Source organism: Sceloporus occidentalis, unplaced genomic scaffold (assembly GCF_023333645.1).
Source record: "Sceloporus occidentalis isolate IW3139 unplaced genomic scaffold, rSceOcc1.0.p SCAF_13, whole genome shotgun sequence".
NCBI lineage: Eukaryota > Metazoa > Chordata > Lepidosauria > Squamata > Phrynosomatidae > Sceloporus > Sceloporus occidentalis.
Window position 1 is genome coordinate 21,575,645 of NW_028316993.1, and position 17,906 is coordinate 21,593,550.

A 17,906-nucleotide genomic window follows, 5' to 3' on the forward strand; every position below is an offset into this window, starting at 1 on the left:
CTAGGTTGGCAGAAGCTGGGACTAGTGATGGGAGCTCACCCATCATGCAGCACTTGGGCCTTGAACTGCCAACCTTCTGATCTTCCGATCATCAGAACTGGCGTCTTAACCACTAAGCCACTGCATCACCTATTATATGTCTACTCAGAAGCAAAAAGGAATTTTTCTGAGTCTCCATTCCACATCTGTTTTACTACTGAGAGAATGAGTCCCAGTATCATGACCTTATTTGTTTGTATTTTGTTTCATTTTAAATAGGGGATCTTTATCTGAAAAACGCCTCATCTTTCAGAAAGGTATGCCATTCATTGTGTCACATGTTTTGTTTGCTTATTTTGAGTATGGTAATAAGCCAAACTGATTGAAAAATAACTATAAAAATATCCAGTCCATCAGCTCATTGAAACAGGTGAAAGAGCAGCACAGAATGATAATACTGTTGGGAACCTCGGCAGGTCACATTGACTTTCATAGCAAAATGCCTGTTGAGATAAATGGCTACCCTGTGAAAAACAATGATGGGGACTGGCAGGACTTCCATGAGAGAGAACTCATAGTCTATGTTAAACACCAAGCAGCCAGCTCAGCCATACCTTTATTGCCTTACTTCCAAGTGAAAAGGTAAGGAAAGCCACCCTTAGACAAGGATGACATCAATCTTGCTTCCACATACAGGCTCCCCCTAACCTGAAAAACCCAACCCTATGCAAGGCCTAATTAAAAAAAAAATCCTTCATTACCAATGGATTTTTAAAATGCCCTGTAAGATTTAAGGGAGATAAAATTGTCTGGGAAAGAGAGCATACGCTTTACCTACTTCCTTACAATAGTGTCTATATAGGGCAGGGGTAGGCAACCTTTTTGAGCCGGGGGCCAGGTTGCTGTCCCTCAGACAACTGGGGGGCCAAATCAGGGGGGGGAGCTTCCACCCTCCGGGGGCAGGGCCGCATGCCAGGGCGGAGCTTCCACCCTCTGGGGGTGGGGCTTTCTCTGCTCCCTTTCCCGACCTCCAGCTGTCTGAGAGACAGCTAGAAGTGGGGGGGGGGGATTGGGAGAGAGGGTGACAGGCGCGCGCCTGCTCCTCCTGCCCTTCCTTGGCCCCCAGGTGCCTCTCAGAGACAGCTGGGGACCAGTAAGGGCCCATGAGGAGCAGGAGCAACAGGCGCGCAGCCCCTGCTCCTGTCCTCGGGGCTTTGCCAGGCCTGAGGTGTCCTCCGAAGGACACCTCAGGGCTGCCAAAGCCCCGCAGGGAGGAGGAGGTGTGTGCCTACCCTCTCCTCCTTGGCCCCTTCCTTCGGCCAAACGGGCTCCAAGGGGTCCTTTCGGCTGAAGGGGACGGCTGAAACCACTCTCATTGTTAAAGCAGACCTTTTAGCATTAAAAGCACTGAAAATACACAGAAATGCACTTTGGAAAGTCACACTGTCTCACCTGCAGAAAGAGTGCATGTCTTCTTCTTCCTACTTCTCCTCCGGCTCCTTCCTTCCTCCTTCTTCCTCCTCTTCTTCCTCCTTCCTCCTCCCTCCCTCCTCCTCCTCCTCCTCTTACCCTGCGGACCCCCGCCTCCTTCTCCCCAGGCCCGTGGCTGTGCAGCAACCGCGGGCTTGGGGAGAAGGACGAGGGGCACCCCCGCCTCCTTCTCCCCAGGCCCGCGGCTGTTTAGCAACCACGGGCTTGGGGAGAGGGACGAGGGGGACCCCCGCCTCCTCCCCAGGCCCGCGGCTGTGGAGCAACCGCGGGCTTGGGGAGAGGGACGAGGGGGACCCCCGCCTCCTTCTCCCCAGGCCCGCGGCTGTTTAGCAACCGCGGGCTTGGGGAGAGGGACGAGGGGGACCCCCGCCTCATTCTCCCCAGGCCCGCGGCTGTGGAGCAACCGTGGGCTTGGGGAGAGGGACGAGGGGGACCCCCGCCTCCCTCTCCCCAGGCCCGCGGCCCCACTGCCTCTCCCCACCCTGCGGGAGGGCCAAGGCTTCCCCACAGGGCGGGGGGAAGGGGAGCGCCACCAGCCCCAGCTCTTTCCCCTGCCCCTCTGGGAGGGCAGAGGCTGTGGCGGCAATTGGCGGCAGGGCCGGCCTGGGGCCGTTCCTACGGTGCCTGCGGGCTGGATCAGGCCCGCGAGCCGTAGGTTGCCAACCCTTGATATAGGGTTTGCACACAGTTAGTTCAAAGTAAGAAAACAAATAATCTCAACCTGTATTTAATGTAGTATATGGTTCAGCCTTATTGCCACTGTCATCTTTTGGCCTGAGAGGGAGTGATCAGGCAGACCCAGCTCCACCAGAGAGAGCCTGAAGAAAGAGGCTTCTCCCTCCTTAACTGTCCTCTTAGACTGCAAGAGATTCTTCCCAGAGGACCTGAGAGTGCGGGAAGGATTGTATGGGAGGAGGCGTTCCCTCAGGTAAGCTGGGCCCAAGCCAATGCCCGGAAGTTAATAGGCAGCCAGTGTAGGGGTTTTAAGATAGGTGTAATAGGTTCAAATTTCAAACTCCCTGTAACCAATCTGGTGCCATATTTTGGACCAGTTGCAGCTACCGAACAAGGCATGAGGGTTGCCCCAGGTAGAGCGCATTACAGAAATCGAGATGAAAGGTTACCAGTGAATGTACAACTGTTTCTAGGTTTCTTGCTTCACAGGACCACACAATCCCACTACCGTGAAAAGTTCATGCCACTGGCAAAGGAGATCAAGCTAGATAGATTATCCAAAAGTACGCATTTTACCTAGCCATTGAAACAGAAAAATCTCATAAACATATCCTCTGTCTCTGAGAGTAAAATATAATAATAAAAATAACTAACCAGTGTTGCCCTAATTGTGACAACAGCTGCTTTACTTTGCCTAATAATAATAATAAATAATAAATTTTATTTATATACCGCTTTTCCAAAAAGATCAAATGGCAGGGCTGGCCTTGACTACTTAGCAAACCAGATGTGAGGCTGAACAAAGAGTGCTAACTCCCTTTGCTCCCTTTTGCAGCTTGTGCTGGCACTCTGGAAATAGCCGGCTTCAATGCATCATCCTATTGGAAAGAACAAAATGTTATGGGGGAGAATAAAGCCTGGACGCCTGACCGAGCTGCTTTTGGTGTTGATGGTCTCTCCTGGGCAGCCAATCTGAATTCTGCAGATGAGTGGCTGGAGATAGATTTAGGAGGAAGGAAGAACATCACAGGTCAGTAAATATCAACAGTCTGATAGTGGCTTCTAAAATCAGTCCTAATGTGGAAAAAAAAATGAGCAGAGTTCTTCTCTCACTGTACTCAACTTCTGGTGAGTAAATTCAGCTGACAATAGATGTGGGACAGACCAAATTGGGGTTGGGGAAGCGATTGCAGAGAGGCCTAGGTTTTTCTCTTGTACCCCACAGTAGGCTGCACCAACAGATTTACAGTTGGCCCTTCTTATACACGGATTTTTTATACACGGATTCAAGCATACACAGTTTGAAAATGTTCCAACAAAATATAAATTTACCTTGATATTCCATTTTTTATAAGGGACATCATTTTGCTATGTCATTGTATTTAATGGGACTTGAGCATACACGGATTTTGTTATACACGGGGGATCTTGGAACCAAACCCCAGCGTATAACAAGGGTCCACTGTACAATTGAATATTGACAGAAAATCTGTCCCAGAAGTGACTGGACAAAAATAGTTGGGGATCAGGGCAAACTAGAGTATGTACAGAGTCAAAATACTGTCTTTTGGGACATTTGGGGATGATTAATCACTTGAAAGAAAGACAGTATATGTAGTGGTTTGAGCATTGGACTACAGCTCTGGAAACCAGAGTTCGAATCCCAGCTCAGCCATGGAAACCCACTGGATGATCTTGGGCAATTCACACTGAGACTTATCACACGTGGGGGGTTTCCTGCTCAGATCCGCAGTCACTCCTGTTCTAGCAATGTGAAACGTGATGTTTTTTCACTCCAGATCTGGAGTCACTCCTGTCTAGCAATGTGAATTCATATTAAACGTAATGTTTTACCACACCTGGTTGCCTTTCTGTTGCCCTTGCCAGTCAAGGGGGAAGCAGAGTCAGTTTGATTCCAGACAAGTCACATGATGCAGATTCAAGCAAAGCGTGGTGAGTGCACATTGTATTACCGCACTGGAGGGTTCAACAATTCGAATCGGCACCCTTGCGCATGCTCAATGAGGCTCTGGATGCTGTCCTCCTTCCCTGCCCCCTCCTTAGCTGTCATCCTTCATCGGAGTGTAGGAGCAGGCAGGGGATGATGGAATAGGTCGCAAAGGATCACTGGGGCCAAGATTGGGTTGAAAGAGCAGGCAGGGGATGATGGGATAGGTCGCAGGGGGTCACTGGGGCCAGGATCGGGCTGAAGGAGCAGGCAGGGGATGATGGGATAGGTCGCAGGGGGTCACTGGGGCCAGGATCGGGCTGAAGGAGCAGGCAGGGGATGATGGGATAGGTCGCAGGGGGTCACTGGGGCCAGGATCGGGCTGAAGGAGCAGGCAGGTGATGATGGGATAGGTCGCAGGGGGTCACTGGGGCCAGGATTGGGATGCAGGAGCAGACAGGGGATGATGGGATAGGTCGCAGGGGGTCACTGAGGCCAGGATCAGGCTGAAGGAGCAGTCAGGGTGATGGGATGGGTGGCAGGGTGGCAGAGAGGACAAGATGGCATGAAGGAGGAGAAGAAATGACTTGAAGGCACACAACAACAGAATCACTTGAAAATGTAGATAAAATATTTGAGAGGTGGTGGTGGCGCAAGGGGTATTTGGAATGTAGAAAGTTCTTGGGGCTGATGTGTCTTTATTTTCTCCACCTCAATATAAACTCACACAATACGTGATTATTCTGTGAATTTACTTCAGCAAGACTGGCTATAAGCCTAAATACCCTAAAGGCACCAGATCCTGTCTGATCTCAAAAGCTAAGCAGGATCAGCCCTAGTTAATATTTGGATGAAAGACTGTCAGCCAATACCAGGTGCTGTGAGCTGCAATTCAGAGGAAGGAACTGGCCCAAAAAAACCCCTATGAAATTTATGAGGTTACTGGAGCTTCATCTGCACTGCAGAAATAATCCAAATTAACACTTTAACTGCCATAGTTCAGTGCTATGGAATCCTGGGATTTATAGTTTGTTCTCTCTGACAGAGAAGGCTAAATATCTCACAAATCTACAAATCACAGAATTCCATAGCACTGAGCCATGCCCCAACGAGGACATCCAGAAGGAGACTAGCACTCCTACATTTTGAATATTTCTAGAAGAGTGCCTTCTCTACATCTAAAACAGAAGTTTATAGCATTGCACCAGAATGAAGATTGCCCACCATGACCAACCTTTGCTGTAGAACCCAGATGCCACATAAATGTCCTTAATGTACATGATGTATTAAACAGATATTACTGTCCTCTTGGTTGTGAAGAATGTATCAAGTGCAAGAAAGTTTGGAGAGGCAAAGCTGCAGTCCTACCACAGATATGGAGTGCATGCCAGCTGTCACAGGAAATTCTATACTCCAACATCTGGGGATCATCTTTGGTGTGTCTGTACCTGTTTGCTTAATATTGCTCCTGGGCTTCTGGATATATAAAAAGAGAAACCCTAAAAGGGAAAAAGAAAAAGAAGGCAAGGATTTTTTTTTTATTACTGGTGGTAGTGATATTCTGAACACTAAGCATGAAGTATCTGTTGCTGTACTAAGAGATGAGGTGCCTGAGAACGATGAGAGAAGACTTTTGGGGGTGGGCAGCAAAGATGAAGAATCCCTTTCTGGGAATGTTCCATCAGCCCCATCACCCATTCCAAATGTGCAGTCAAATGTAAAAAACGGTACCAGAACCTAAAAAACCTGTAGTGGGAATAATAGATTCTTCTTCCAAAGAGCTAAATCACATCTATTTTGAGATAAGGAACAAGGTGCCTTGCCATGACTGGAATAAACTTATGAGGAAGAGTGGTTTGTCGGACAATGACATTGACAAAATAAAGCTTGACAATCAACAAAGTATAGATGAAGCGTGTTATCAAATGTTAAACACTTTACAAAATCGATCTGAAATTTGTGGTTCCTTGTGTAATTTATTAGATGGACTGTGGGACCTGAAGCTTAAGAATATTTATGAAAATGTAACAAATGAATTAATAACCCATGATATTATAATACTGGAAACCAAAAACTAATATCGTGTTAAGACATCCATTGACGACCCCTTGTCATGGGGGAGAGGCTTGCGTACCCTAATGAAATTGTGAGCTATGCTGGCGGTGATATAATAGCCACCGGCAGGGCCTCCCTTGCCAGACTGGTCACAACCGAAGGGTCTGACCAAGAGCGCCAAAGGGCAGGATGGGCTCTCTAGCCTTATGGCAACCATCCTAGAAGGAAAACTCTAATCCCAAACCCGGGCAGTGCTTGTCTAACCCTGTAAGGTCAACCATCTAAGCGAAGGAAACTCGAATCAAACCTACGACCCGATGACCTCGCTGCTACCATCCATGTTTGTCAAGGCCTCAGCAGTCGAACCTCTGGTTTAAAGGGTGTGCCCACTGCGCTCCACCAAAAAAAACACCATTGCACAGGGAAGAAGGATACATCCAACTTCCAAAAAAGCCCTGTAGCGATAGGCGAGGGACGAAACGGCAGGTGTAAAGATGCACTGGAAGCCGCAGACCCAACCCTGCATGCAGGCGGTTCAGGACTTTGGTCACTTGAGATTGACCCAGGAGATGACAGTCTTGTTCGGCAGCATCCTGAATGACCAAGCAGCCTTTTTTAAGGAGAGCACTGCTTGCTCCATATGGAGAGGGGCCTAGAAAAGGTGGCCTAATGAAAGCTTATCCCCATCTACCCTGTCTGGCCCAGCTCCATCAAGGCTAGCCTGAAAAAAGAGGCTCCTCCCTCCTTAACTGTCATCTTTCGGCCTGTGAGGGAGAGAACAGGCTGGCCCAGCTCCAACAGGGCTAGCCTGAAGAAAGAGGCTCCTCCCTCCTTAACTGTTATCCTTTGGCCTATGAAGGACAGAATAGGCTGGCCCAGCTCCATCAGGGCTAGCCTGAAGAAAGAGACTCCTCCCTTCTTAACTGTCATCCTTTGGCCTATGAGGGAGAGAATAGGCTAGCCCAGGAGGTGGAGCACGGAGGAGGAGGAGGTGGGTGGCTGGCTGGCCGGCCACATTAATGGCCGCTGGCTGGGGCAATGGCCGCATCGGCAGGCCAGGCCCCAGAGCCGGCTCCAGAGGCGGGATTTGGCGGGAACCGGGACGTGACCTTACCAGTACCGCCAAAACCGTGCATGCCCCGCCTACTGGCAGGATATAACAACCCTAATCACTATCACAATGCTGAAGCCTTTTTTGAAAACTCCTGCTGAATGAGTCTCGAAGAGAAACGACAACGCAGAAAGAACCACATCCTGGAAACATCACCCAAGGAGACTTTCTGCTGTGCTTTCTGCAACTGGACTTGTTTATCTTGGATTGGCCTTTTTAGTCATCAAGGCACTTGTAGAAAGCGTGGGATGAGTCCTTCCTGAATCTTCGTCCACGAAGAAAAGCCAGAGAGATTAAACAGAGTTGTTTACCTTGGCAGGGCTCTCTAGCAATGGGCACAAGAAATCTCGAGGGTGGTTTATAGTTGTATGGCTAAATAATGCTGGATTGCAACTCCTACCAGATCTAGCCAATATAGCAAATGCAAGGAATTCTGGGCACTGCAATCCAACATCTGCATGATTCCTAGTCCTGCCTTTGGAAGTCAGTGCACAGATGATCCACTATGCCTGACTGCAATAAAGCAAATAGGCTGTATTTCTAAACATTGTAAAAGCCAAAGCCTAGTGAATGAAGTAAGGCTTACTTCTGAGGAAACATGGGGTTTGCATTGTTGGGTCTCTCTCCCAGCTCCCCTCCTTCATGCACACTTCATAGTACAAGAGCATTCTCTGTTGAGAGCCTCTCCCTGGGTTGGACAGACCACATAATGATTCCTTTTATACTTCTCATCCTCTCTTTCCTCCTTTATCTATTTGCATCTGTTCTCTCTTTTAGTTGTTTCCCCCTTGATTTCCCTTGCCTTCATTCCTTCCTCCCTCTCTCCCTGTTACCACAAGGATATAGCCAGGGCAGACCAGGCCAACTGTTGCACAGCTAAACAAGCTCGATATTATGCCCCAGCAAACTCACTCTTTGTTTCTAGAAAGCTGAGGGGCTTTTGTGTAGGAAACCTAGAATGAAGCTTGTTAGGAAAAATAGAGGCTTTGTGAGGCTGAGTGGCTGGAGGTTAAGTGGAATGCAGAAAGGGAAGGGAGGGGAGAAGATGTTATCAGATGGCCTTCTCTGGTTTTTGGCAGATCAGGGAGATGGGTGTTAAACATTCAGATGGGTAGATTTGAAACTAAGGGGCTGCTTATTGTTGCTGTGTGCCTGCAAGTTATTTCCAACTTAATAGCAACCTTAAAGTGACCCTATCATGGGCTTTGTTGGCAAAAATTTGTTCAGAGGAGGTTTGCCATTGCCTGAGACCATGTGGCTTGCCCAAGGTCACCCAGTGGGTTTCATGGCCAAGTTGAGAATTGAAACTGGTGGTCGTCAGAGTCGTAGTCCAACACTCAAATCACTACGCCATGCCGGCTTCTTATGCATCACCATTAAGCAGGATTTACATCTGAAAAATAGGGCAAAAAGGAACACAGACCTACATAGATTTACAGAGCTTGGAATGTTTATTCATTCATTCATTGAACAACAACTTCCAGAATTCCAGCAGTGACTAAGGGGGGGGGGGCACAGACGGGCAGCTCGATGCTTCCCCTCTTTACCCCTTGTCACCGCTACGCCAACTCCACAGAACCAAACACTCTCTAAAAAAGAAGCCCCCTAGAGTTGCTTCTTTTTAGGAGTGCCATAATGGCGCGCGCACGCCCTGACACCACCGCTTCCAGCAAGCGCTGTTTCGACACATGGATGCCTACGCATCATCGTCATGCACCCTGTGTGGGTGGGGCCATAGCAAGATGGCACACGGGTGCTGCTAGTAGGGCTGGATGCCCTACTGAGCCCTTGAATCGTCCCCAGGACAGCGCTTTTGCCTGTCTGTATTATGCCCCAGTTAGCTGAGCAATTCTGAGATCAGTAGTCAGAAAAAAATGTTGTTTTTCCAGGCTGTCCTTTTGCTTATTCTAATTTGCTGCTGTTATGTGCTTTCAAGTTGACTTTGAATATGGTGATTCTGTCCTAGGACTTTCTTGATAAGATTTATTTTTGAAGAGGATTGCCATTGCCTCTAAGACTACAAGGATATGGAGGGTTGGCTGTAATTATGAATATGAGCTGCTCTGGCAGATTCAGATACCAGCGTCCCTCCCCAAATCTGCCATAGGCATATACATACCAACAGAAACTTGGTGGCAAGTCACATGCACAGAAGAACTGATAAGGCAACCATTTTCTACTTGTTATAAGGGTCTTTTTTTCTCTTTGGCACCATAACTGACTGGTGTGGTTTGCTCTTAAACTTTTATTGTTTTGGCGGTGGTGGGGTGTATTTGTGGGCTGCAAAAATTACCTTGTTCTTTTTAAGGAGAGGGGGCACAAGGGGCCTTGAACATGGAGGGGGACACATCAACATTGCCAGAGGTGGGGAATCATACGTTCAGGGGCTGAATCCACTTCTCCTGGGTTCCTAATCTGACATTATGGGTTTCTACAATAACCTCAGTCCCCATGATACCATCATTTCACATTTTCCTAGCTTTTACATATTTTCTTTTTTCTCCTTCTAAAAGATTGTAGTGCATCTTCTAAGAGTTAGTTATTGATAATGATAAAATTTTGTTATTTTTGTTCTCACTCTTTTGCCTTCAAACTCATCCATCATTGGAATGTAGCCCCTAGTAACCTTTCTGAAACTGAGTTTGGTCCTTAGCCTAAGAAAGTTTATGCATCCTTGGAATAAATAATACAGGTATAGATCTACAAATGAACTACAGTCGGCCCTTATACACGGATTTTTTATATATGAACTCAAGCATACATGGTTTGAAAATGTTCCCAAAAAGTATAAATTGACCTTGATTTTCCATTTTTCATAAGGGACATCATATTGCTATGTCATTATATTTAATGGGACTTGAGCATACACGGATTTTGTTATACACGGGGGATCTTGGAACCAAACCACAGTGTATAACAAGGGTCCACTGTACTATGAGGAAGCTTCCTATTTATTTTATTATTTTGTTTTTATGTCACCTTTCTCTAAATTGGACCCAAGGAGACTCACAAAAGATGCTTTAAAAGGGTACACTTTTTAAAGCACAAGTAAAAATGTTCCAGGAGCTATCTTTTAACTCATTTTCTTATCTTTTGAAATCTCTTCTTGGAAGCTACAAGGGGCCAGGGGCCATCATGTCCTATTTGTTAGTTTTCCAGAAAGCTCCGGTTGATGGCTGTTCCAAAAAGATGCTGGACTATTACATTTCTGTGTCTGACCATCCTGGTTCTGCTTCAGTTTCTTGGACTGTACATATAGCTTAGATGTCTCTGTATCTCTTTCAGGAATTATAACCAAAGGATCTTCTCATCAACTGAACTACTATGTAAAATCTTACCAGCTTCTCTCAAGCAGGGATGGCAAAAATTGGAAAGTTTACAAATTCAATGGTGGTAATGAAGCTAAGGTGATGTTCAGTTGGAATTGGGGAATGGTTATGGCTGGGATGAAGCATGTCAATAGCCGAAGCCATTCTGGAGTAAGGGAGGGAATTTTATAGTCCCCCAAATATTGTTGAATTGCAGCTCCCAGCATTCCTCATTGTTGGCAATGATGGCTGGACCTAGTTCCAGATCTGATCTAGAGAAATTATTAAAGTCTACCCAGGTCAACTTGGTAGTTGTTGTCTAGCATACCTGGAGGGCACGAAGTTGGAAAAGGCTGCATTAGAACATGCCTCCCTTGTTATAAATTGATTATTTCTGATCTTGCAGGTCATGCTCCTTCAGTTAATAGTTTATTTCTCAGAGGTTTTAATGTTTATATACAATTTTCTAGTCTATTTCTTCAGCTTCCTGTACTCACTATCTCCCATCTCTGTGTTCGGAAGTTTTATGCAGAGCTTGGAAAAGTAACTTTTTGGAAAACAGAAAGTCCTCCCCCACCCACAAACTTCCCTACATAGCCAGTGTTGGCTGGCAGGGTTCTGGGAACTACTTTTGCCAGCTCTAGTATTAGGCTGTGTTTAGTGAAATTTGGTGAAATTTGCCTATTACATTTAATTTTAAGGGAAGGGGGAAGGTAAGGAAATGGAGGACATGATAGAGAATAAAAGAAAGGAATGATCATCATTGACCCTCTTTTTTCTGATCTCTCTCCTTCCTTCCTTCTCTGTAAACCACTCAGATCTTTGAAGGAAATAATGACAGCCGCCAAGTAGTCTCCAATGCTTTTATCCCACCTATCCTGGCCCGCTACCTACGCATCATACCCCAGAGTTGGAACCAGAAGATTGCGCTGAAAGTGGCACTGTTGGGGTGCCAAGCTGCTCGTCCAAAGGCTCTGCGTCCATATAGTGACAGTGGAAGTGAGGAGTTAGGAAACTGGGACTGTATGTTTGGGCTGAAGGCTGCTAGTTCATTTCAGCTGGACTACCAGTGTCTAATGAAGCTGTGGTCCTGAGATCTCAGAGCAATCTCAGAGCAGAAGGGAAGACCAACTGATAGCAGTCTAGTGGAGCAGGGTCTAAGTGCCTGAACGTTTTTGTTAGCAGAGATTATTATGTCCTCAGCCCACTGCACCTCCCTCAAGCTTTCTCTTTCTCACAGATTTTAGTAACAGTTCTCATAGTAGTTTGGGGGTGGTTTTAACAACAATTTATTGTTGCAAGCTATCTGAGTTGTAATGCAAGGTGTTTTATGGCTTGATCTTGAATTATGACTTATTCATTTTACAATGGGATGACAAATAGGGTTAGAAGCAGTGCCTGAGATGTGGTGTGATATATTTTTTGTTGTTGTGTGCCTTCAAGTCATTTCTGACTTATGGCAACCCTATGCTGAACCTATCGTGGGGTTTTATAGGCTGAGTGTGTAACTTGCCCATGGGCTGAGCCAGGAATTGAACCTAGACCTCCAGTCTTGATTAGGGTTGTCATATCCTGCCGGTAGGCGGGGCACGCACGGTTTTGGCAGTACCGGTACGGTCACGTCCTGGTTCCTGCCAAATCCCGCCTCTGGAGCCGGCTCTGGGGCCTGGCCTGCCGATGCTGCCATTGCCCCAGCCATCAGCCATTAATGTGGCCGGCCAGCCAGCCAGCCACCCACCTCCTCCTCCACGCTCCACCTCCTGGGTGGGCCACGGCAGTGGCTGCACCGCCCAAGGCAGCTGTGCGGGCCACGGATGGCTGCAGCTTGTGTGCGCCATGTGTTAGCACACGCGCGCCGCGCTAGTTTGCACAGCGCTGGCCGGCCAGCCAGCCACCTCCTCTGCCTCCGCCTCCGCCTCCTCCATGGGCTGCAGTTGCCCGGGCCTCGGCTGGCTGTGGTTTGCGTGCGCTGCGCTTCCACGCAAGTGAGCGCACAGTTTGGCAGCAGCTCCTCTCCATCAGGCTGGCTGGCCAATAGGAGGACAGCAGGGGCGGGGCTGTTTCTAGCCCCAGTCTCCTATTGGCCAGCCTCAGGAAGCTTCAGAGAAGGAGGAAGCTTCAGAAGAGGAGGAGGAGCACTGAGAGCCTCTGGCTCTTGGCCAGGAGGAGGAGAATGGGCCATTTCCTGGTGCGATTTGGCACCAAGTATGAAGAGGAGGAGGAGGAGGAGGTGGTGGGTGGCTATTTGCACAATTTTTACTTTACATTTCTACCATCTGCCTAGGAATAATGCCAAAATGTCCTCCATTTTGATCATGCCTAAGAAACATGCATTTATATTTACATTTTTAAAAAAATCACCATTTTTTTCGTGTGTCCTTCATGTAAAAAAAAAAGTGTCCTACATTTGAAAATGTTGTCCTACATTTGTCCCGGTTTGGAGGTCCTGACCTATGGCAACCCTAGTCTTGATATGTTAAGTACCTCCCCTGAAATTAATACATGAGTCCTCAAACCAGTATAGTATCATGTTTTGAATGTTGGACTAGGACCCTGGGAGATCAGGCTTGAATCTCTGGTTGGCCATGGAGACCCACCTTGGGCAAATCCCACCCTCAGCCTCAGCAGAAGACAAGGGAAACCCTCCGCTGAAGAAATATTGCCAAGCAAACCCCATCTTAGAATCATAGAATAATAGAGTTGGAAGAGACCGCAAGGGCCATCCAGTCCAACCCCCTGCTATGCAGGAAATCCAAATCAAAGCATCCCCAACAGATGGTCATCCAGCCTCTGTTTAAAGACCTCCAAGGAGGGAGATTCCACTACACTCTGAGGGAGTGTGTTCCACTGTCGAACAGCCCTTACTGTCAGAAAGTTCCTCCTAATGTTGAGGTGGAATCTCTTTTCCTGTAGCTTGCATCCATTGTTCCGGGTCCTGTTCTCTGGAGCAGCAGAAAACAAGCTTGCTCCCTCCTCAATATGACATCCCTTCAAATATTTAAACAGGGCTATCATATCACCTCTTAACCTTCTCTACTCCAGGCTAAACATCCCCAGCTCCCTAAGTCGTTGTTCCTCATAGGGCATGGCTTCCAGACCCTTCACCATTTTAGTTGCTTTCCTTAGGTTCACCGTAAGTTGGAAACTATTTGAAGGCACACAACACTACCTCAAAACTGCACATATAACAAAAGGAATCTTCTCACAGAAGGAATTGACCCCTAAGGCTCAAAAGGCTTTTGCTGAGCAGATTTATTGCTTTTATGTATTAATCATAACACACTGGTTTAAAAGAGTCATCTGAGGAAGTGGACTGGAATCGGAGGAAGTTCATTCTAAACTATAAATCACTCTTAAAGATATTTCTAGATATCCTCCCCCCCACCCCCTTTTCCTCTTCTTACCCCCTAAAATTGTACTCTTTGTAGTCCACAGTGGCCCCAAAGAGCTTCCCGTCCTGACTAGCAGCCCTGCCATTTTCACAGAAATTCCAGGAATAGTGATCAGTTCAGAAAAAACAGGTAAGTACTCCTGACATCTTGATGTTGTGGTCAGATGGAGTAGGACTGGGGGTTTGCTATCACCTTTGCTGTGGGAGGAATAGGTGCATGTTTGCCACTACGCATAATTCGTGCCATCCTGCTCTTGCCTTGCCTGCATGCACACTGTCGCGGTTTGTACTCACAGGAGCTAATGAAGTGAAGAGTCAGAGGCTGGGGTCCAGAGTGTGACCCAACTACATTTAGTTTTCAGCCCAAATTCATCCTTTGGAAGATAAAACCTTCCATAATGAATGCATTCCAATGACTTAAAGTAGGGAAGCTTAGTTTGGAAGGATTGTCTGCTGTCACACTTGGACAGCTTCCAGCGCATGCATACATATTTATCCACTACACAGATACAAATATGAGAGAAAGCCATAGTTCAACAGTAAAATTCTTGCACTGCATGCAGAAAGTTTCAGTTCAACCCTGGAAATCTGAACCTGTTAGAGCTGTGAAAGTGGACAGTCCTTGCCAGTCATTCAACACAGTAAATCAAGGGTCTTGCTTAATATAAACCACCATTCTCTGCTCCTCTGTGTATTGCAGCAGAATAGTTAATACATGAGAGGAAGATTTACACATCATGAACCTACTGTGCTTATAACCGACATATCCTGTGCAAAATGCCAGCCAAGGGCTCTCTCTCTTCTCATTTGCTCACTCAGTCACTGTTTTATCTACACGCGGATTCATTAATTTCCTTTTCAGTTTGGCAGTTTCCTTTGGTAGGAGGAGCAGCATTATTGGTAGCTCTTTTTTCCTGCAAACCCCCCCCCCCTTTATATAACTCCCTCTCTCTCCCTTGCACCATAATTGTGATAATTGAGCCCTTCCCAGAAGGCATCTGGCTCCATCCTGGCTTCTGAGGGGATTCCACCTACACATCTATTCTTGTAAATCCATGATATCTGACAGTGACAAAGGCTGCAACTATGGAGAAGACTTAGGGATTGCAAATAGTAACTTTTTTTAAATGGAGGGAGACAATTTTTCAGTGAGAATACACTGGGAATCAGAGTTCTGCGGACTCCCTTTAAAAAAACACAAATGGTAGTTGGTCTGAACCAGGGAAAGCCCTCACTGCTTGCTATCTCTCCTCTGCCAGGCTGAGACCAACCACACTTCTCCCAGGTGGATTTATGCATTAGAAGGGCATGCAGAGCATCTCAGAATATCTCAGAATATCCATGGTTCAATAGGGATTTTACTCTGTAACATACATAAACACAGTAATTAATCTGGTCTCAGTGAACTATGCATGCTGGAATGAGATATCTTTCATAGACAGTAAGGATAGTGGAGAAGAAAGAGAACCCAAAGGCTGATTCTGTTTCTTTCTTCAGGGCCCCCTTTACTGGTGATGCTGCTGATTGGAGGTTTTGTCCTAATCTGCTCTGCTCTCTTGTTGCTGGTTTTTCTCCATCATAAGAAGAGGTGAGTAACATTTATTTCATTCCATCTTTTGTTAAATTTCTATCCCACCTTTACTTCTTAAATTTATATCACCAAGTCATTCAAGAATATCTGGTCCTCCGCCACTTTTTTAGTCTCATTACATCTTGTAAGGACAGAAAGACTGAGGGCCCGAACAGACAGGCCAAAATAAGGCTGCTTCGGGTCACTTTGGAGGTATGCAGTTTAAATGACACACACATCTTAAGAGGCCAGAAGCTGCGCCAAAGATGCGTTCCAATCCTTAGGATTGGAGCATGGCTTTGGTGCAGCTTCTGGCCTCTTAGGACTCATGCATCATTTAAACAGCATACCTCCAAAGTGAGCCGAAGCAGCTTTATTTTGGCCTGTCTGTTCGTGCTCTCAGTCTTAGCTAGTGAGCTACATGGCCAAGAGGAGATCTGAACCTGGATATTTCAAGTCTTAGCCAACATTTTCACCACTGCTCCACACTAGTTATTTCCTTCCTCTTTTTCCTTTAGCCCAGCAATTGGTGAGAGCCCCTCTGAACTCAACCCTGGAGTGAGCAGCTACCTGATACATAGGAGCCTCACAACACTATCACCTGCCCTCAGAAAACCACAGTCCCAGTGTGCACCCATTCCAATAGTTTAAAAACATTTTATGCCTGTTAGAGGACACAGAGACTTGCTATGTCCTCCTGTCCTTTTAAGCCATGGAGCAGCCTTTTAAAAAGTCTCAAAAATAGCCACAAGTACTTCTCTCAACATAATGTAGAATTTGAGGAAGCTCAAGGGAAAGTACAAAATACAAAGGAACACAGACTGAGCACGCAGAATTCAAAGCTATAGCTGTGTTAGTCTGCAGAATCAATATGTAGAGAGATCTTGTAGCACCTTTGATACTAACTGAAAGAAAGAAATTGGCAGTATGAGATTTCGTAGACTGAAGTCTTTTTCCTCAGATGCTTTTGGGGGGGAGCAAGTTTCTTGAAGAGGTTAATGGCCACTCCATTCGGCTAAATTTGGTGCTTTCCATAATGGTAGAATTCAAAGATATAGCCATGTTAGTCTGTAGAATCAGTATATAGGGAGATCTTTGAGACTAATTGAAAGAAAACAGTTGCCAGCATGATATTTCGTAGCCTTCAGCCTACTTCCTCAGATCAAAATCATCTGAGGAAGTAGACTGAAGTCTAGGAAAGCTCATGCTGCCAACTTCTTTCTTTCAGTTAGACTCAAAGGTGCTACAAGATCTCCGTACATACTGAGCACATAGAAGCATTAGTTACTCCCCAGTCCCCACAAAATATTATGTTTCCTGGGAAGAAGAGTCCCCTGCCTCTGAAGGGCATTAGGAGGGCCCCAGCGATGGCAAAGGGCCACCCAGAGGCCCCCTGCCGCCGTCGGAGCCCTCCTGGAGGGCCCCAGCGACGGCAAAGGGCCACCCAGAGGCCCCCTGCCGCCGTCGGAGCCCTCCTGGAGGGCCCCAGCGACAGCAGCGGGCCTCCTAGAGGCCTGCCACCGCTGCCGCCGTGGCTGCCCATCGCGGCTTTTCGCCGCTCTGGGTGCCGCCATTTTGGGCGGCAAAATGGCGGCGAAGTCTCGCGCGACCTTCCCCGAGGTCATGCGAGACTTCACCGCCATTTTGGGTGAAAAAATGGCGGCGCCCATAGCCCCAGAAGCCGCTATGGGTGCCGCCATTTTTTCACCCAAAATGGCGGGGAAGGTCGCGCGAGACTTCGCTGCCATTTTGCCGTCCAAAATGGAGGCGCCCAGAGCGGCGAAAAGCTGTGACGGGCGGGTGCGGCGGTGGCGGCGGCAACAGCAGCCAGGGGCCAGTTGGCAGGCCTCTGCGAGCCCACAGAAATCATAGCAGTCTGAAGCAAGTTGAGCAGTGAAGGGAGGAGGCTCAGGATGAACTTCATGCTCGGCCACCTAAGTGAGCCTTTAATGGTGACTGGATCTGCAAAATCCCTCACTTTCTTAGGCCCGTTACAGACGGGCCTGAAAATACGGACTGGGTCCGTATTAGGGTTAGAAAGGGGCGTCACGTCCTGATGCCCCTAACCCTAGTACGGACCCAGTCCGTACAAAATGGCAGCGGCCGTTCCGCACGGCCACCGCCATTACGACGTCACGACCGCGCCATCTCCAAACGAAAGGGCCTAGAGCGCCCTTTCCGCGGTGCAAGAATGAGCTCCGAAACGGAGCTCCTTCTGGGGTTTGCGTCGCTGGGTGCAGCCTTTACATATGGCTGCGCCCAGAGACGCAGAGGAGAAAGTGGCCAAGTGGCCCCTTTCTCCTCCTCCCCACCGTCGCCGGGTGTCCTTGGGGCTTGAAGCCCCAAGGACACCCTTTTCCAGCGGCTTCCCCGCAGAC

The 17,906-nt window shown here is 47.5% G+C and overlaps 1 protein-coding gene across 1 annotated transcript in view; it reads left to right on the plus strand.

The window, feature by feature from the left end:
• Window positions 1-17,906, plus strand: part of LOC149305172 (discoidin, CUB and LCCL domain-containing protein 1-like) — a 67,974-nt gene that overhangs the window by 41,532 nt on the left and 8,536 nt on the right. The window contains exons 7-12 of the mRNA XM_089479013.1: window positions 259-296; window positions 2,981-3,175; window positions 10,545-10,666; window positions 11,386-11,566; window positions 13,996-14,088; window positions 15,456-15,546. Coding sequence (XP_089335139.1) covers window positions 259-296; window positions 2,981-3,175; window positions 10,545-10,666; window positions 11,386-11,566; window positions 13,996-14,088; window positions 15,456-15,546 — 720 coding nt within the window. The remainder of the gene's footprint in view (window positions 1-258; window positions 297-2,980; window positions 3,176-10,544; window positions 10,667-11,385; window positions 11,567-13,995; window positions 14,089-15,455; window positions 15,547-17,906) is intronic.